This window comes from Pleurodeles waltl, chromosome 1_2 (assembly GCF_031143425.1).
Source record: "Pleurodeles waltl isolate 20211129_DDA chromosome 1_2, aPleWal1.hap1.20221129, whole genome shotgun sequence".
NCBI classification, from domain to species: domain Eukaryota; kingdom Metazoa; phylum Chordata; class Amphibia; order Caudata; family Salamandridae; genus Pleurodeles; species Pleurodeles waltl.
This window is the reverse complement of record NC_090437.1, coordinates 1,212,570,405-1,212,591,966: the sequence shown is the minus strand read 5'-3', so window position 1 is coordinate 1,212,591,966 and position 21,562 is coordinate 1,212,570,405. Positions and strand designations below refer to the sequence as shown.

General features: G+C 45.6%; 1 protein-coding gene across 1 annotated transcript in view; it reads left to right on the top strand.

Annotated features, from left to right (window-relative positions):
- The window catches only part of TACC3 (transforming acidic coiled-coil containing protein 3), a 293,528-nt gene that overhangs the window by 204,214 nt on the left and 67,752 nt on the right, over nt 1-21,562 (top strand). Inside the window, exons 10-11 of the mRNA XM_069203951.1 lie at nt 13,485-13,631; nt 19,899-19,978. Of these exons, the coding sequence (XP_069060052.1) occupies nt 13,485-13,631; nt 19,899-19,978 (227 nt within the window). The remainder of the gene's footprint in view (nt 1-13,484; nt 13,632-19,898; nt 19,979-21,562) is intronic.

Below are 21,562 nucleotides of genomic sequence, written 5' to 3'. Positions count from 1 at the left end.
CGTCCTAAAAACCAAATGACCCTTGAACAGGACCAAAGACTCATCTACAGATATTTATTTCCCTGGAACATAGACAGATTTACCAAATGATCAAGGACAGGTCGAATCTTAAAGATGGTCAGAATCAGGGTGATCTCGTGACAAGGCTAAAGCATTATCTACAAAATGCAACATCTGAAGAAGAAGCTCATACCGGTTATTACTCATGATTGCAGGAAATAAATTAGTTGCTATCAAGGGACTAGTAGACCAAAATGAAGACAGTGATGGCTTCCTTATCAGCCCCATCAAAAAAGTTAAACTCAGGACCTTTTTCAACTCTTCCAGATTTGTGGGAATCCACCGGCTAGCTCTAGTGTGTGGCCGAAGTCCGGCAGCGTTGTCCCTCAAATACTGCTCTGCATACAAATTAGTCTGCTCAACAATCTCTTCCAAAACTATATTGTCCATAAACAACTCAAAGAAGTTGACAGGCAAAGTTTTCCGTATTTACTCTACCCCCTGGGAAACCAGTGCAGGCAGGCAACTGTGACTGCTCCATGTTTGGTGCATCCCACGTGTCAGGTCTTCCAATGAGAAGCCTTTCAGCCGCTGGCTGCTGCACCATTGGCACATCAGTGTCCTCCTCCAAAACAGGCACTTCATCAGCACTGAGTGGCTTCATCATCCGATGATTCCTCTCGGACAGAAAATTCACTTCCAGAATCTTGCACTTCTTCCTCTGCCTCAGATGCAGAGTCAGTCTCATAATTATGGTCAGAAGATGACTCAAAGCACACCAACAACCTGCTGAGCGGTCATCCGATTGCTACCCATGATCCTTCCTACAAAAATTAACTGGACAAATGCACCACCAACAACCAGCACTGTGTAAGATAAGTAATAAAGTGTAGCTTTATCACTAAGAGTTAAACACCCAAACTATACTGCTCACTTGCTTGAAAAAGCTAGACTCACCAGCAACTACTCTGCACAGCCACAGCAATCACCAATGATATCCCACTAAAAAGAAAAAAGAAAAGCAAATTTGACATAAGACTTCACAGATATCATTGTGCATAAATCTAAGGACAATTTCACACACAATCCTGCATTTAGTACACATCAACAAACATGTCATTCTTGCACGACAACAATACTCCTTTTGGAGTAAATTTTATTTACTTACCTAAAACATGCAACTACGCAAACCACAGGACATCCACTGCCAAAACAGCAACAAGCCCCAGCAAAGGAAGCAAAAACTTTCCACTAGAACAAAAAGGAGAATTAAACTGTTATAATCACACATGCAAATACTTGGCCAGTTGACAAACACCCCACCACCAAACATTTATATATGTTCCCTGGTGTCTAGTGTTCTCTGCCTCCCTTGGGGGCAGATGGGCCTAAATGAAATAGGACTGCTTACCGAAGATGCACATCTTTAATTATTGTGTTGGCCCAGAGTGATATACCTCCTGCCCTTTTCCTCAACATAGTTCTCCCCCAAAACAGTGACATAGGATGGCCGAATCTTCCCACGACTACTGATTGGACTGTCTATATATTCTTTGTTTTATTTTGTGGTTGACTAGTTTTTTTGTAGAAAGCATTCATTTGCAATGTAATGAAACACAGCCCAAGATGGCTGCCATTCATTTGCACTCGCACAGTAGCCATCTTTGCATAGGTTTTGCAGATCTAGTCTATACAGTTCATATGTAGTTTCTCTGTTAAACAGGTAATACAGTATTTGATTCCTACATTTAATATTGTATATGAGGAATAGTAAATCCAACAGAACCATTATTTCTGATGGATACAACTACCTGTGGATTCCTCACCTTATGAATTCTCCCAATGCACCAGCATTAGACGGAAAATCTTCTTCCCAGCTCTCCATCGACGAGGACATCACAATTGCACGGCTCCGCACGCAACTCCATCTGACGTCACAGTGACAATAAGAGGTCCTCGCCGGCGTGCTGATGTCAGTTCCCTTTTTTTTCTGTGTCTTCGACACGAACATTTTTCTCCTAGCTCTTGCTACTGTTTAGAAGGTGTTCCCTCTTGTCTCTGGTTACAATGTCTCCTCCTAGGAACTCAGGGTTTAAGCCTTGTCGGGCGTGTGGGGTTGCATATCGGTTTCGGACCCTCACGATGATTGCCTTTTGGTGCTTAAGTTCAGAGCATGACGTTGGAGTGTGTCCTGCCAATGCATGAATCCAAAGGTGCTGAAGGAGAGAAGTCAAACTCTTTTTGGCTAAAGCGAAGAAAGGACATAGAAGTCATCGTAGATTGTCGTCTCACACTTCTCGAAAAACATAAGACGCGGCGTTGACACGACTCTGTGTCGTTCGGCTTGAAGCCGGTCAAGGTCCAGGTCTCCATATAGACGGCGCCATGTGACGTGGGAGGATAGTCCTACGGTGACTCCACAGCCTCAAAGCCCTCCGCCTTCTCCGGCGCCATCAGTCTTCAAGGTGGTTGCGCCTGAAGAGATTCCTCGCTTTTCGTCTGGGGTGCAGGATTCAGATGCTCAACCGGCGCAAGTGCTGCATGAAGACCAGCGGTATCCTGCCTTCCCAGCTCCGGGAGCGGATCCAGTGGCATTTTTAAATGCCATGTTTAGTGCTGTGGCCCCTGCTGATGCACCGACTGGTCCCACGAGTCCCACGGGTCCTTTCGCATTTACATTGGGCTCCCCGGCCCCTTATAAGGCAGCACCGGTCATGCCCTTTTATCTGGCTGAGGGGTGCTGGTTCGGTGCCGATGACCTCACCTCAAAGGCCTACAGCGCCGATGACATCACCTTTATAAACCTGCGGTGCCGATGACAGAGCCTCAGGTGTCCACAGCACCGATGGGATCAGCTCCAGCGCCAGATGGATCCAGATTGGACCGTAGTGTCCTTCTCCTGGTCAGCGTCTTTCAGTTTTGAAGCCGATGTCATCAACACCGGCTAACTGTCGACGCCGAGGTTGGAGGGCAGGTTGAGGTTGCGCAGAAAAGCTCTGAGGGTTTTAGAGGAACATGTGTACCAAAGACCGCTACTGGAAGAAGGATAGCCCTTGGGGGAATATCAAGGCCTAGACTCAGCCAGTGGGCTAGACACTTCCACCGAGTGGGACCTTTCTTGACCAGGGGAGTTTACAGAGGAAGCGGCCTCTTTCCATTCTGTGGTCAGGAAGGCGGTGAATTTCTTGGTTCTTCCATTGCCTGCTGCTGAGGTTAAAACGCATATTTTAACCGAGATCCTGCATCCTTCTTCAGCTTCAGCAGCACCATTGCTCACATTTTAATGATGCTCTTAGAGACTATTTTAGAGGTATGGAGGAAGCCTGTATCATCCCCAGCTGTGAGCAGATTTGTGGCAAGTGGGTATAGGTCGGCTCCTAGAGATCCGGGATTTTTGTCAAAGCATCCCACCCCTGAGAGCCCGGTAGTTCAGGCCTCATGTTCCACACATTCTGCACCAGGCTCCTTCCCTGTGATTCCTTCGGACAGGGAGTCCAAGAGAATGGAGCAGTTGGCCAAGAAGACTTTTTCTTCCTGTAGTATGGCCCTGAAATCAGCAAACTCTACCTGTGTGGGTAGATATGTGCAAGCGCTGATGGACACGGCTAAAGCTATGGTTCCAGACTTGCCGCAGGAAATGCAAGGACAATTCAGGGATCTCCTGTCAATCTGCTCAGGCTGCGGCTAAGCAGATTATCCAGTCTGGTCTGGATTCTACAGACTCAGTGGCCAGGGCGATGGGTACCTCTATCGCTACCAGGAGGCATGCGTGGTTGAGGTCCTCTGGCTTTTCTTCGGATGTTCAGACCACTCTATTGGACCTGCCTTTCGATGGAGAGAAGCTGTTTGGAGCTAAAGCTGACTCTGCCTTTGAGCGCTTTAAGGACCGTAGGGCCACAGTGAAGTCTTTTGGTCTGCAGGCTTCCACTACTACCCCTTTCAGGTCCTTTCGGAGGCTCAGGGGGTTTGGGCGTGGAGCCGTTTACTGTGGGAGTCCAACAGCCTGCCAGTCTCCCATATAGATCCTTTAGAGGGCATGGGAGGGTTCGTACAAGAGGGGCCACCCAGCAGCACCCTGCATCATCCTCTTCCTCTGGGGGACAACAAGGGAAGCAGCCCTAGTTTTCTGCCCATTTTGAGCCACACTTCTCCTGTAGGGGGAAGGTAACGTCTTTCTCTCCGCAAGGGGGACTTAACCACATCACTCCTAGGTTTTAAATATTGTGAGGAAAGGATATGCTCTTCCTTTTCAGGAGTTTCCCCTTCCCATCCCTCCCCTCCCCTTCCCATGTTTTGTTCAGTAGACCATCTCCTGTTGTTGCAGCAGGAGGTTCAAATCCTTTTATAAAAAGGTGCAGTGGAGTTGGTTCCGGAGCAGGAAAGGGGTTAGGGTTGTTGTTCAAGATATTTCCTGATCCCCAAGAAGGATGGTCGATTGAGACCTATCCTGGATCGGAGGATTTTGAATTGGTTCCTCAAACAGGAGAAATTCAAGATGCTGACTCTGGCGCAGGTACTTCTGGCGTGGAACAAAGAGGATTGGATGGTGTCTGTCAACTTGCAGGATGCTTACTTTCATATCCCTATTCTCAAATCGCACAAAATATCTCCGGTTTGTGGTGGAGTCGCAACACTACCAGTTTGCGGTCCTTCCGTTCGTTCTTGCTTCAGCACCTTGAGCCTTCACGAAGGTGATGGCGGTGGTTGCAGCAAGTCTCAGGAGGAAGGGAGTATCTGTATTCCCTTACCTGGATGATTGGTTGATCAAAGTTAAGTCTCCGAAGCTCGTGCTGCATCACTTGCAGATGACAACCCAGTTGTTGATCAGTCTGGGCTTTTCAATAAACCTGCCCAAGTCTCACCTGGAGCCCTCTCAGCGCCTCCTGTTCATAGGGGCAGTACTGGATACCACATTGAATCGTGCCTCTCTCCGCCCGCCCCCCCCCCGTCACGGATTCAGGACATTCAGACATTTATTACAATGTTTCAAAATGGAGCGGTTGTACCACTCCACAAGGTCCGCCTGCTCGGTCTGTTTGCTTCTTGAATTCTGTTCGTCACTCATGCACGCTGGCACATGAGGGCTCTCCAAAGCTGCCTCCGCAGGCAGTGGTTTCAACAAAAAGGGGATCTCGAGGATTCGATATAGATATCCAGAGACGCTGCAGCCGATCTACAATGGTGGGCTGTGGATGGCAACCTTTCCCAAGGAATGCTGTTTTCACTGCCGACTCCAGTGGCCACAGGCATAACTGATGCTTACACTCTAGGGTGGGGAGCTCATCTGGGGGACCTGGAGATCAAAGGTCTTTGGTCTCTAGTGGAACGGACTTTCGTATCAATCTGTTAGAATTGCAGGCGATACGCCTGGCTCTCAAGGCCTGCCTTCCCGTCCCTTCATGGTCCGTCAGTTCAAGTCTTGACGGACAACACTACTGCAGTGTGGTATATAAAGAAGTAGGAAGGAGTGGGGTTGTACCTTCTCTGCAGAGAGGCTCTGCAGCTCTGATCCTGGGCACAGGACCATCGGATTTGCATAGTAGCAGACCATCTGGCCAGGGTTCTCAGTGTACGTGCAGACAGTCTGTCTGCATTTCTCAGCCGATCACAAGATCTCCATCCAGATCTGGTCCATCACATCTTTCAGATGTGGGGTTTTGCCACTCAGGAGAACGTGCACTGCCAGTCGTTCTGCAGCCTTCAGTATTCGTTGCATGGAGCTTTGGGGGACACGTTTCAGATGTCTTGGTGCGACCAGTTGCTTTACCATTTCACACCCCCCCCCCCACACACACAAATACCCTTGATTCCTCAGGTTCTGAGAGATTCGCTAAGATCGGGCTCAAGTTACTTTAATAGCTCTGCATTGGCTGAGAAGGGTGTGGTACACGGACCGTCTCCATCTCTCACTGTGTCCTCCGCTCAGTCTCCCTGTCAGGGCAGATCTCCTCTCGCTGTTGCAGGGGCAGGTTCTACACACCCACCTCCAGAGCCTGCACCTACAGCCCTGGAGATTGAATGGGGCAATCAGAATTCTTTCTCTCTCCCAGCAGAGGTAGTGAATGTTATTTTATCAGCCAGGCGACACTCCACTAAGACTGTTTATGCCGGCAGGTGGGCAAAATTCGTGGCTTGGTGTGGAGAGAAACAAATTGATCCCATCTGTCTGATGTTCTGTTTGCTTTAACTTTAGCACAGAAGGGTTGTGCAGTTGTGACTGTCAAAGGCTATTTGTCGGCACTGTCAGCCTTTATTTGCCTTATGGATCAACCTTCCTTGTTCAAATCACCTATTGTTAGGTTCTTGAAAGGTTTAACAAATACATTTCCTCCCACTCCGTTTCTTATGCCTCAGTGGGACTCAAATCTGGTTTTGACTTTTTTAATGGGATCACCGTTTGAACCCATGCATTCTTGTCCTTTAAGGTTATTGGTACTTAAGACCGTGTTCCTGATAACTATTACGTCTGCTAGGCGTGAGAGTGAACGTCAGACCCTGAGTGTTAAGCCTCCCTTTACTACATTCTTTGCTGTCAAAGTGGCGCTGAAAACCAGGGTGGCTTTTCTCCCTAAAGTTGTCACTCCTTTCCATATGGGGCAATCTATTACCCTTCCATCTTTTTATCCTCCTCCTCATCCTTCAAAGGATGGAGAGACTCCATCGTTTGGACCTCAGCAGGGCTCTCAGTTTTTATGTTAAGAGAACAAAGGACTTTTTGTTGGATATATACAGTAGGAAAGAGGAAGGGCAGAGCGGTCCATAAAAGGACTTTATCCAGGAGGGTCATTCTTTGCATTAAGATCTGTTACGCGTTGTCAAAGAAGGTTCCTCATGAGGGTATTAGAGCCCATTCTACTAGGCTAAATCTGCCACTTTGGCCCTGGCTAGAGGTGTTCCGGTGGTGGATGTTTGCAAGGCAGCAACTTGGGCTTTCCTCCATACTGCGCAAATCATTATTGCTTGGATGTGGAAGTTAGGAGGGACGGCCATTTTGCCTGTTCTGTGTTGCAGGATTTCTTGGTTTGACTGGTTAGGCACCCAAGAGTGCAATACTGCTTTGGGACTCTACTCATAAGGTGAGGAATGCACAGGTAGTTGTATCCATCAGAAGAACAAGTTACTTACCTTCGGTAACGCTTTCTCGGTAACGCTTGAAATAAGCCATTCCAAGACGGCCACTTGCATGCATGTGTGGGCTGTTACAGTGGCCATCTGGAGAAAATAAACAAGGTTGGCTAATGGTAGTATCATCCGTGTCATCAGCAAGACCTATTGAGTTTGGCCCTGCTTGTGTGTTCATTAAACAATTGTATGTAGTGAAGACTAAGAAGGTAAGGCACATTCGATTAACAGGAAGTACACTGTATTGTGATGGAGATAACTCCGGTTTAGCATAGATTGCAGTAAAATGTAAAGTGATAGTGCATATAATTGGTAACAGAAGAGTGACAAGAGCTTGAAGTGTCAAATTTATTCTTACAAATAGGCTTTAGATTTATGTAAGCGCATCCAGGCATGTTGCCGTTTATTTTCCTCCACGGCAACAGATGGAGATCTGCAGCTCTCTTCTCTCAGAATGCAGTTTCATTTTTACCCAGAAACCTGCTGTGTGCAAGGGAAATGTCCCCTTCAAAATCTCGAGGGTTTAAGCCTTGTGGGGAAAGTTGCAAGCAAATGTTTGACTGACCTGCATGTTTGCCATTGCTCATATCACAACTCCCAAGGTCAGCAGTGACTGCACCTTGATGCCCCCCTGGTCACCTTGGAATGGTAAGCAAAGCTGTTTATCGCAAAGAATGACACAACAGCATGACGGAGACCCAAGCTGAGGTCAATCCCATAAGATTGTAATTGGTATGCAAAACTATGGGCAAGTTTAGGGAAAAACAGCCTAAGTGGGACCCTGACACTCTTGATCTTCCGGTAAAGTGTGAGGTCGTCAACATATCTCCCGTTCCCAATGCCATTCCAACTTGAACCATATTTGACCCTCGTCCTGAGGCAGTTTCCAGGGCCAACGACGACACTGCCGTAATTTAAATAATTCTGAGAAGCCTTGTAGCTTTTTTTGGCAGGTTATCTGCTCCCTCTGGTGTACCTTTGGGCCTCAAGGAGCCAAGAAGCCTCCCAATTGAGCTTCGGTAGGTGTATGCTTGGCACGAGTTGAGACCTCTAGTTTTGTTGTGGGTGCTGCAGACATGTGTACTGATTCCCTCTCTGACACCATATCACACTAGAGCACAGTCCACCAGCGCCACCCCGACATCGTCTGCAGCTGCACACTTCTCTCTTTAGGAGCTATAGCCTGTGGGCAACCACTTTGATTCCAATACGGAGCCGATGGCACTCTGAGACATGTTCTGGATGAATTGTTTGGTACTCATTCGGAAAACATTGGTTGTGATGTTAGATATGAGTTTGCCTAGCTTCATGAGAACAATTGGTATGAGGACCTCAAGGATGCCAGTGGCCTAGATACTTTCGTGGACACTGGATTGATTTTACCACTTGGTCCTTTTTATAGAGGAAAGTGCCTCCTTCTCAATGGTTGTGATGCAGGCTGAAGAGGTCCTTGACGTTAATTTTATGCCCAGAAAGTTAAGTCCAACGACTTGACTGAAGTCCTTCAGCCTGGTCAGACAAGTTCAGTGCCCCCTACACCCCTTCAATGAGGCTGTTACAGACCAACTTTGGGGCCGTGGGCAAATCACTGTTCAGGGCCAACTACTAACTGGCAAAGTGCCATCACCCGACTCCTGGCAACTCACACTTCATCAGCTAGCACCAGACTCCTGAGAGCCTAGTGGTGCAGGCGTCTGCAAGGAAAGTCACTTGAATTTGTTCCAGCCTCATCCTGACAGAGTATCTAAGAGAATAGTAACCATTGGGGAGGGTGTATTCTCATGTATACGTTTGGCCCTTCTTTCTGTGAATGCCAGCTACCTTTTTAGGATGCTATGCTCATGCTTTAAAGGGATTCATTGGCTTATTGCTTATTATACCTGAGGTAGCATTTGCCAGTCCTCTTTTAGACCATGCGAAATCGTTAAGATGAAGCTAAATGTATAATCTGTTGTGGGGTAGATACCATAGACTGTTATCAGTAGAGCCATAGGCACAACCCCCTAGACCTTTGCAGGCATATCTGGATGCAATGCACTTTTTCCTGGGGGGTGGGAGGGACTTTTTATTTGGGATAAAATAGACTCTGGCCTGGAGTGCTTTAAAGGTAGCAGGGCTACACTGTGCCTGTTAGCACCTTCACGCCAACTGCACCAACAGTGTCACTCCCTTTGTGGCTATGGTAGGGGGTTTAAGTAGAGACATTAGATGGGGGTCAGTACAGCAGTCCCTCCACTCTTTTTGTATCTGAGGTACTCGGACCATGTGAACAATCGGGGCAGCGTGCAGCCCGGCTATTATGCTCCTCTAGCTGCTGCAACCTCCAAGCCTCAGTGTAATCTTTTCAACCCACAGCCACCCTGTCTGAGGTAGGATCTGATGCTTTCTGATAGTGTGGAAAATTATGACTTTTGACAAGTGGGTACTGCAAATTGTCTCACAGGGTTACTCCTTACCGTTCCTCAAAACCCTACCACACTACCCACCATATTCAGAGCAGCTGACTGACCACATCTGTCCCTGTTGAACCAGGAGGTGTAGGCTCTTTTAGCTAAAGGAGCCCTAGAGTGTGCTGGAACCAGAAGTTGGTCATAGTTAATCCTGCCACTTCCTGAAGCCTGTAGGCTTCAGTCCCATTTTAGATATCGGTCATCGCGATGACTTTCTGCAGAAGGACAAATTCAAAATGCTCACCCTGGCCCCAGTCTTGTCTGCCCTCGCTGGATGGTAGTGTTGGAGCTAAGCTTCAGTGGGCCAGAAGCATTTTCATTTAGTTGTACTCACCTTTGGCTTAGCCAGCATCCCTGTGCTGTTCTTGAACGTGACAGTGGTTGTAGCACACTTTCCGAGGGTTAGTGGTCCCTGTCTTTCTCTACCTTACCAGTTGAAGAGTTCAGTCGGGGATTTCCTTCCGTTGTGAACCAGTTTACTTGTTATCAATGTGTACATTATTTTTTCTATTACACGTTTCTCCCCTCAAAGGAACTTCTTAAGCTACACTTGCTATGAACCATAAATTAAGATACACTTGCTCTGCATGCTCCTGTCTTCTTGTGTTTGGCACTGTTGCACCGTGTTTTTCTTCAGAGAAGTATTGAGATTTACAAGGTCTGTCACTAGTCTACTATTAAACACGCATGGGCACAGACTCCATTTTTGAGTTGTTTTTCTCCACCAGCTAGTTTTGATGCGTGTCGCAATTCCTCTGTCTCGATGTGGTCAAAGCTGGATAATGTGAGATTTCTTCAGTGCCACTCATTAGTAGTCCTGGGCTGACCTCCACGCTGTCTGTATCTTGTCTGTCCGTAAACATGAAAATACCTATTGTGATTCCTGTTTGGCCTTTGAGCAATGGCGAGGCATGCAGTGGGCTTATAACAAGAAGTTTTGATCCGCTTTGTGCCGATGAGAAGACATTCTGAGAGTCCCCTAACATGCCAGCTCATCAATTGAGCCCCCTAGAGCAGTGAATCAGAATCTTTGGAGTCCAAAGAGGACAAAGCCCAAGAGGAGGGAGAGGCTCTCTAGACCCTTGCTGAGATGCTGAATAAGGTAGACACCCACACCTACACTGATTTCCAAAACACAAGCAACTGCATGTCAAAGCATAGCACCGCCCATGTAATGCGCTCTCCGCCCCCTCCTCTCCGCCCGCTCGCTCTTTTCCCCTGCTCGCTCTTTTCCCCCGCTCTCGCTCTCTCTCCCCCCCCCCCGCTCTCGCTCTTTTCCCCCGCTCTCTCTCTTCCCCCCCCCCCCCCGCTCTCTTTCCCTCTCTCGATGTGGAGCCCACAGGGCACACTGACCTTGGCCAAGTCCCTGTGAGGGCTTCCCCACTGGACTACACCACTGCATACCACGATGTTATCAAACATGTAGCCACCTTCTACATGGTGGGCATGTGTGTAGCTTCTGAGGATGACTACTTCCTGGTGAACTATCATGAACCAAGTGTTCATTTCAGTTTCTTTGTATGCTGAATGGTATGGTAAAACGTGCTGCAGAGATTTTTAGGGATTCTGTAAATCTCTGGTAGCACATAGGGCTGAAACGTTTAAGCCTTTCCTTCTGATTTCCTCTCTATTAGAGGTTGTGTCTCACTAGATTCACTCGTTTCTCCAACATTTGAAAGAGCACCAGGCCACAGGGGTTTCGAACCCCAACTGACTACCACCACCCCACAGCCCTCCTGCAACCTCTTGCTACAACAGGGCTCAGTGGGAAGATCGTACTTTCTCTCGCATCTCCCTGTCCAGTCCTGAAAAATGAGAAGAGACCGATTTTTGAAGAGGGGAAAGACCTATCCAACCCCTCCATTCGATGCGCCTTTGATTCTATTAATACAGCTACCAGGGAGGTGAACACATTTGTAATCCTCCGCCATCCCTCTTGGCTGTCTCTTGCTTCAAGCCAAATGTCCAAATACAACTCATCAGCCTGCTGTTTGATGGAGAACACCTGTGCGCAGGTTGATAAGATATTAGAAAAGAAAGAATATGGACACCGTTAAGGCCATGGGTACCCTTCAAGTTCCTTCAGCCAGGAGCTCCTCAAGAAGGCAACAAACAAGGGGGTGGGTGCAAGGCTGTGCTCCTGACTGCACGTAGTCAAATTACTGAATGCCAGCAGCAGACTTACCTCGAACAGGGAGGTTGGGGTTACACCTGGGGGACATTTAAGCTAAAAACATCAAGGGTCAAAGCAGAGACACTCCCTTCAATGGAGCCTCCACCTTCAAACATTGCCCTGCATTCCTGCCCCCTCTAACCTCCAATTCCCCAAAATAACACGAGACCTGTTGAAGGAGACTCCAGGGATTCTTTCCCCTCTGGGAGACCACCAGTGGTGCATCACAATGACTTGAGAGGCCAGGGTCTGTGGCAACCTCATCAACGGGGACTCTGTATCAACCATCTGAAACCTTTTGCCTTCCACCTGGCCCTCCAGGTTTTTCTCTACCAGGTTTTCAGGGCAAGGTGGTCTTGTTGCAAACTGACAAGGCAGCCATGTTTTATCTGTGGAAGCAAGCAACACACACACCTGCATTCAGCACTAGTGCAGTGAATTTGGCATTGGGTGATCCACCACCAAGTAAATCTCCTAGTGGCGTCCCAGTGGGGTGGACAACAAATTTGCAGACCTGCTCAGCAGAAAGTAGCAAGAAGTCCACAAATATTGACTCTGTCTACAAGTCCTACTATTACATTTGTTGGTTCGGGGTGGGGGTCCTCTTTACCGCGTGCGAATCACACTCACACTCACTCTCTCTCTGCTTCCAGGATATCTTGCTCCCAGTCCATAGGCAGTGCTCTGTGGATGAAGTGGTCAGTAATCTTTGCATATATTTTTCCTCCTCCCACATCTACTGTACATGATAAAGTAACTGCTGCAAACATCCCTCAACCTCATCCTGGTGGCTCCCACGTATGTAAGAACCATTGAAATCTGAAACCTTTATACATTTACATAAGGGCTAGCTTACACCTCAATTCGTCTGCACTTAGCAACTATCAGTGCATACATGAAAAACAGGGAACACTACCCTCTTTTCGATCCCAGTTATTAAAACCTTCATGGGGGGGGGGGGTCTTTAAACAGGTCATCCCACCAAGAGTGCCACATGTGCCAATCTGGAACCTGAAAGCTTCCCTTCCTAGACTCATGGGAGCTCCTTTTGACCGCTGCATTCTTTTTCACTGCAGTTTCTCCCCAGTCAGGTTGCCATTTTAGTACTCAGCCATTTTAGTACCCATAGCGGACGGACACCTGCATAGTTGTCACATGGTCCACCCCACACACCTTCACAATGCATTAGTGTGTGGATATTCTCTCAAGGCAACAAGCTAGAGTAGGGTCATACTATGTTAAGAACTGTGCTTTATACTTCTCCACCATCCACTGGCTAGCCACTGCTTAGGGAAGTACTGCTTTAAAGTCTATACAGAGCATATGCATCTACAGAGACACATGCTATGAGCAGGTTGTTACCCTGTAAGCATCATTTTATTGCAATAAATGCTGTAGATTCACGTGTCCACTAGCATCCCCAGACGTCAGTGTTTGCTACAGATGTTTTCAGACTAGATTGACACTAATCAAAAGGCCATTGTCCTGTCCTCCGCACTACTCCATAGCAACTCACCCGTTGTGCGAAAACAGTCTAGCAATGGGTAAGGTGCCATGTGTGTTTGCTACCAGGCGAGGAGTCACTGAGACCTTGTGACTTGAAAGACTTTTCAAAGAAAACCAAATTTCAACAGTCCTAGCCTAATTATCCTCACGTGTTAACTGATGGACACTTTTAAAAAAAATATATATATATGTAGAATGAAACTCTTCTAATGTATTTTTTTTCCTTTGCTTAGGATCCTCCTCCTTTCATTAAGGATACCTCAAGTTCCTCTGATTCACAGTTTCCTTTGCCTACAAGCACTGCTGTTGGAGCCATTGTTGAAATGCTGAAATATAGCCAAAAAGATATGGATGCAGCAATAGAGAAGTTTCGACAAGAGGTATTTTTTTCTAATTGAACAGCTTTCTTTATATTCTTGCACTTGTATATAATATGAACCTTCAATATTTAAAACTGTACTGATCCTTGCTAAGACACTGCATTCAATGTGTGCTCATTTCCCATGGGGCATGTTCTCATGTATAATTAATGTTGAACTCTAAAAATGTTCGAACACTTAAGGGATATGTATATGGCGCAAACCTATTGTCTACATATGTCCTGTAAGTGACATTGCAAACGGTAATAAAATCTTTTGTTCTGCATTGTAGGATCTTTATTGATGGCTATAAACCCATGCATACTCCAGTGCTGTAGGTGCAGAGATGCTGCAATGCAGACACGAATTGGGATTTTTTTTTCAATGTTAAGCAAAAACCAGGGGAAAAAAATCACCTTGATAGTCCTCTAAAGCAGTGGTTCCCAGCCTTTTGACTTCTCGGGACCCCCACTTTATCATTACTGGAACCCAGGGACCCCCCCACAGAATCAGTATTGGAACCCGAGGACCACCCACCCCCTGCCCCGAGTCATTACTGAAAGCTGCCGACCTAATTTGATGATATTTAATTTTCTAAGCAGTCGTGGACCACCTGAGGAGGTTTTGCAGACCCTGGGGTCCCTAGCCTACAGGTTGGGAACCACTGCTCTAAACTAATATGTATGGTGTAGAATTTTCTAAATATACTTGTCCAAGGAACAAAGTTCTACAGAAATCTACTTTTAATTTAAAAAAAAAAAAAAAAAAAAAAAAAACTTGTTCCACCTACTCCTTACTTCAATTATATGGGTTCACATGATAACATTAATGGTTTACTAGCCCTCCGCTTGAGGAGTTTTTTTTTTTTTTTTGCTGCCTTCCCAGTTTTTGTCCCGTGGTGCGCCACTCCTTGGCATAGACACAACTCCCCTCCATCGACATACTCTGACTGGACGCACTCCCATGTCGACAAACATCCCCCTGCATAGCCTGCAGGAAGACACTGTAATTACTCAAGCCCTACTGACATGGAGGCTCTATAGACACATAAAACACTGCAAATGCACATTTTGTAGCAAACACACAGGCCTATTACAGAAAATCCTCCTCCAAAGTGGAAGGGGCCTCTTTATCCAATGGGGAAATGACAGGCAATTGTCCAAAGTGCCATGATGAGTTTGAGGTGGCCTACTGAACTGTGACTGAAGATAGGAGAAAGGGGTGCTCCTCCCCTGTCTATCTGCCACTGATAGACTTTTAATTCTACCAGAGCTATAGTCTATGGGCTGGGCTGCATTAAGGGTTTTGGTTCCAAATCTCTGCTGGACCCACGAGTGCTGCACTGTAGGTTTTCATATTCCTTCCTGTTAACATACCTCAAGCTAAAAATAATGGTCCTGAGACTGTTGGGCAAGACAACAGTGCTACAGATCTGTCCTCCCATTTACCAAACTTTGCATCTCATAGGGACCTTTGCACAACTCTTGTTCACTCTGTGTAGTGCTTTGGCCGGACAGATTACTCTGAACAGCCGATCTATCAGTCTGTCCTACCAAATTATTGTAGTGATTTCACACAGGTGCAGCAAGAGACGGCTCAGCCTACTGATGTTGCCTATGATCCACAGCATAATGGGCAACATTTGTGATGCATGAGGAAAGCTTAACATATACTTGACTCTTCCCCCATCAGCTTTGAGTCTGGCACATATAGAGACCGTTCAGACTCTGACTTGCCAAGAAATCAAGAAATAAACAAAAATTGACATCAAAGGAGCTATTCAGAAAAGAAAGGGTTTTTCAACATGATTCCTTTTCTGGATTCACATGCTGTCCATCTATTCCGCCATCTAGTTCTTGTTTTTCTAGTTGTTTAGTCTGTCTCCCCAACCCCCCACTCTTGGGTGTCAACCACCAGTTGGTGGTAATGCCATCCATGTGTGGTGTCGGATGAGCATGTCCGTGGTCGCTGTCTTCAGATTCTTTTCTGGCATTGGTTCTGGAAGAACGATGGAGGAGCGCTGAAGAACATCTTAACAGAAAAAAACACTGGCTACAACTGCCAATTAGAGCACTCTTGGAGAATGCAGAGGCCTGGAAAGCACATCTTTAAAATGTTACCATATCTGCAATCACAAGTTTGCACAGAGGTACCCCCACAAGTGTGTAACTTGTGCTTTCCTAAGGACCACAATGCCAAGGACTAAAAGGCCTGTGCAGACTTTGTCCAGAAGCCTTGAAGACCAGACTACTTAAACAGCAGCTGGAGCAGCAGGCCATGGCTGACTCCTTGAGGAACCAGGAGTCTCAATTACCTAGGTCTCTCCAGTGAAGATGAGGAGGGGACCGTGTAGGAGGCAGAGCCGAGAGAGGATGGAGAGTTGGAAGAGAACAACATCGAAAGGATTGAGGACGTGGAGAGGCAAGAGATGCAGAGAAGGCCAAATGGCAGAAGGTAACCAAGGCACTGAAAGGCAGAGACTCTAAACCCTCGAAAGCCACCTTGGCGTGGACATTGAGGCAGCCAATCGAAGGTCGGCACAAAATTAAAGATGCACAAATTCTGAGCAAAGGACACCAATAGGGGGGTCAAACCTTTGAGCCAACTGCTGACGGTAGCTGGCACAAAGAGAAGGGATGGAGGAGGCGGCCAGGGAGCCACAGCTCTGAAGAGGAAGACTCATTCGACCACTGAGGCTATTCTATACGTTTATTTTTGTAGCGCACATGGCTACCCACAGGGTGTACCAGCGCTACCTCAACCACACTTAGTCAGCACAAACAACCTGAAACTAGAACAAATGTTTTTTCAGCAGCTTCCTGAACCTTGCTTCTGACTGTTGAAACTACAGTTCTATGTGGAGATTCTTCTCAAATTTGGGTACAAGGTAGGCAAACGAGCGGCCACACTCTTCCTGCCCCGATTATGGTAACTGTCAGGAGTCCGTGTGTTTGTGAATGGAGCAATCTTTGTAGGGACATAGGATGAAATACATTTCCTGTATGTAATATCCTATGGGTCATGCATAGAGCCCTAAACTGAATCATTTTCTGGACAGGCAGCCAGTGCCGGGCCGGCCGACTGATATTTAAGGATTTTGAATAAAATTCTGCTGGCACCATTCTTCGCTCCTTGGAGCCTTTTAATGACATATTTTGGACTTCCTGTACACAGGGAGTTTCCATAGTCTAGAGCAGATAAGGCTGTGCCCTGCCACTCTTAGTAGGAGGAGGTAGCCATTTTAGGAATTTTCTGTGAGTGCTTATAGTGATAAAGCATGCTAAACATTTGCGGGCCTGCATTTCCATGCTAAGTTTCTCATCAGTTCAGAAGCTCAGGCTCTTTAATGCTTGGGTTGGCATAGGACTGTCTCCTAAATGTTCTGGCCAGGCGATTTCCATCCAGCTTGTGTGATTGTTCCCAACCACCATGACCTGTCTTTCTGCCGTTTAGGTTAGGACAGCTGGCCGACATTCATTCCGTACCCCTCGTTAGGCACTGACCGAGCTGGGACAAGGTGGAATTGGAGATGGGACTAAGTGCCATAATAACTGGTGTCATCTGCGTAAGACATGGTCCATGCCAAATGAGCAGACAATGTCTGCCAGGCAGCGAACATAAACGGAGGAAAGATGTCAGAAGAAAGCCTCCTCACACACCTGGAAGCTTCTATTACCCAAGAATGCTTCAAGCCATTTTAAAGCAAGCCCCTTAATTCAGACTTTCTTCCTTCTTTGTATAAGGGTGGAGTGATATACTGCATCAAATGCTGCACTTAGGTCTAACATGATCATGGCGGCTGTACTACCCTGATCGAGGATAGTCCTTAGTTCCTTAGTGGCAGTTAGTAGAGTGGTCTCTGTACTGCTCTCCTGCCTAAAACAAATTTGCTTGGGGTCCAGAATGTAATGGGCTTCCAGAAAGTCTGATAAATGTTTATTAAAATGCTTTTCTCCAGAGGTTCTAAATTAAGTGCCGGGAGTGATGTTAGGGTGGGGGCCATTCCATGATTGTCCCATGACTTCTATTTTTTATATGTCTGGTGCCAGAAGAGATTTAAGGATCTTATTTAAAAAAAAAAAATTAAAAAAAATGCTACTGTTGCAACTCTGTAGATGGACAAGCAGAAATCTTTGATAGGGAACTTTCATAAGTAAATACACTACCTTAATTCTTTCATAGAGTTTGGAGCGGTCTCTATTTTCTCCTTAAAATAAGTAATTCTGGCATTCTTTAATGCATGTTTATAATCTTTTATCGGTTCTGTATCTGGTCTTACTTGGGTCGTCATATTTTCTCCCCATCCCCTTTTTCCTCTTCTTTGTCACTTCATTTTTGTCAGTGAGTATACCAACGGGCTCTGAGTTGCATTACAGGCTTTATAAGGCAGATCTCTTAAAATCCTAAAAATGTTACTAGACCTGCAGGGCAAGTAACTTGAATAATCTACTCGGCCATAACTGTAATGTACTTGACCCATACACTGGTCTCATTGTGTGATCCTAGGCAAATATTTTATTTACAATCATCTTTTTCTTCATTCTCACATGAGTGTACCTTCAAATATGTGAGCGCAGCATTTCTGCTGTACAAAAAAAACTTCTATATTTCAATAAATGGACTAAATGTTTGCACCATGTATAAAAAGAATCTAGCCCACATACACATGATCAATTTTATGCCTCTTAGTTTACTGATAGCATTGCTATCTGGGGCAGGAGAGTTTGTTTAAACACTCACTTTTAATAAATGTTACTTAGGCATGATATGGTCACACACTGTTATTTACACCTATTGTTGAGGTAGTCAGGCTGGAACTCAGGAAGGAGGGGAATCCAGTTGCCTAACCGGTTTTCCAGTGGTGTGTAGCTTCCTTAGTAGACACACCTGTTAGGTTAGAGAGCTCTGGACACAGAGAGAGGGATTCTTCTATATTGGAAGTGGGAAGAATGGTGCATTCCCAGGAAGTAGTCATCAGGCAGGAAGGAACCTAGTAGTCCATTGGCTACTGGCTGCATCTGAAGGAGTCTTCTGGGTGCAATTGGACACCCCTGGCACACAATACTTGTATCTCGTCTGAGCTGGAAGAGGGACCAATGGAGTGGTCTACTACACCATGGAACTGGTTTAAGAGGCTACATCAGCATGGACTTCACCTTCTGGCTAGTGAAAGAGGGAATTTCTGCTCATGGAGAAGTAATCTTTAGCTCCCAGCTGAAACTGGAGACCCCAAGGGTCTGTTTACACCGGTCTGCAGCATAAGGACCAGAACAGCTGATGAAGCCTGCTGGAGCAATTTGGTATCCCAAATCTTCAAGCTGATGCTTCTTGTCTCCTTACTGCACCAGAAACTGGGCCAGACACTCAAAGATGCATCAAGTTTGCTGAAACCTGGGAGAGTCATCCGAGTACAGCTTGGTCGCCCAGATAATCTAAGGAAGGGTTCTGCTGTGGCTGCAATTCTGGGTGACTGGTAGCCCAATCGTGACTGGATTTCTGTTAGAACCGAGAACTTTGGAAGTAGACCTCTGTGGTCAGGACAGTCTCACCAAGCTGGTGGACCAAATAGTAGTTGCAGGAAGACCCCCATCAATCGCATCAGATCTACAGCATCCTTTATCTCTTGCATCAGGGCCACTTAGCAAAGGGTTAAAAGTGCCTGGAACTCACTGAAGACCGCATCTACCTTCGAGGTAGGTGTTTCTGTAGAACTTGCTGGCTTCCCCGACTGGGCAAGTGTCAATCCATTAACTTAGTTACTTTAGGCAACCAACTCAGCAGATAGCCAAAGTTTTCCTTGAAAAAGTTTGTCAAATTTGTTGAATTTGCCAATGCTTGTTAACGGTTATGTGACTAAAGTGCATATTTTTCACACCTTGTAAGTGCTGTATCTCCGAAACACTCGGGTGGATCTTTTTTGTTGTTGCCTCAAAATACATTAAAATACAGTTTATTTTTATAAAGTTTTGTTGGGTTTCTCAAATGTCTTGTGTATTTCTTCTTGAATTGTTTTGGTGCTTCATACATGATACCCTATAGTGAAAGCTGGTCTGACGTTGCTCCTCATATCACTGTGCCACTGCTGCTCTCCTTATAATTCATCCAATTGTAGATTTGCTTGGAGGCCCCCATGCTGCAAAAGGAAGGTATATTTGTGATGGGCATGAACTTTGAACACCTTATGAGCTTGTTGATAAATAGCATGATGAGGAATTTGGTGCCATGCCATTTACTTACCTGCTCATACAAATGTATATTCAACAGCCGGTTATATTTCTTTCCCATCAGGAGGTACGTGTAAAAGAATTGGAAGTTCTTGAATGGAAAAAGAAGTATGAGAAGCTTTCAATGGAATATGCGGAAATGGAGTAAGTGTTTTTTGTAATTATATTTGCACAATCAATAGTTAATTCATGGACTGCAGGTTGTTTGTTAAAATATTGATTCTGAAATCAAGGTGTCTTAACTTATCAGTTAATTTGTGATTCACTATCAAGCTGCAGCATGAGTTCTTGCTACATTTTAATTCTAGTGCTGCAGAGGCAGAAATAGACTTCTGCTAGACTTCTGTTTATCCATCTACATAGTTGACTTTTCATGCAAAAAAATGTGAACTCCTCTGGCTTAATTTTCTTTCTTCTATAAACTTTTTTGTATGAGGCTCACATTTTGATTGATTAAGGTGCAATTGGGTGGAAAAACTTCAGGTAGGTTAGTGTTGTACTCCGACTTCAAGATAGTAGCAGGTTGTGAATTTTCACACTCGCATGATATTAACAATCGCTAGTGGCATGAATTGTTTGTGGTGATATGTCCACCAGATTCTGTCCAGTGCAAACAATGTAACAATATGGTGTATGGCATGCAAGCATACACAGTCCAGTTAGTGCACGCTTTCTGAAACATTCTGCTGAGACCTGCTCCCATCTCTTAACAATGCTGTAAAGAAAGAAAAGCAGTAGCAAACTACTGGGGCATATGAAACTGGTCTACACCCAACTTAGGCTCTTTACTCTTCTGTATGCGGGTACATACTGCTCTAGCCCTAGAAAGTAGATGTCCTAAAATGAAATGGTAATTTACCTATATGTGGTGCTGCCTGGTAGGATCTCTTCCAGTAGTTTCAGGTTTACTTGAATATGAGGCTGCTAGAAACAAATTGGCCAAACATCACTTCAGTGAAAACATTTAACACACTAATGATCTGATTGCTGTACATTTCTGGGAGGCAAGGTAAACTGAATTCTGTGAGCAATCCCAAACTCTCCGTTTGACACTTGGCACAAGCAGCAGTGTTTTCTTATGGTTAAATACAATTGGTATATGTGCAAAATTAGCTAAAACAGCAGTATAGCTGAAAACATCTGAAAAAAGGGAAAACCAAGTTAGTTAGTTTCCAATTTCTATAAGGGAAATGTCCCAAACGGCAAGAGAATGATGGCCATGGCTGGATAGAATTTGGTAGTTAGTTACATTAAAGGTTTGCATACATTATTTAAAGAGTTTGCCTTCTAATCTTTCCCCACAAAACAGTCCCACATTTGTTGCTTTAGTGACATTGAATGTGTTGGGTGGTCTCAGTGTAGCCTAAACCTCCTATCCACCAAAATATAGTTGTAGGATAAACTGGTAAGATGAAACCACTGATATTTAATCATGTTTTTAGGGGAGACTTGGCAGTTGGAATCACTTAAACTCTTTGAGGACCTGGGCTAAGTTTAGACATCTGGTTACAGGTTGTTAGCACTCCTACTTTGAGTAAACCCGCATTTGTTTTTGGCAGGTTCTTGGGACATTAGTTCACTTTTCTCATTTGTTGGAGTGTATTCACATCTTTTTAGGTTCACAAGGCAATTTTCAGTTTCAACTGGTCCATTCTTAATTCTTATTCGAAGGCAAGCACTTCCTCTTCCTCGTGACCTTTATGCACCATTCAGCATCTGGTGGTATTC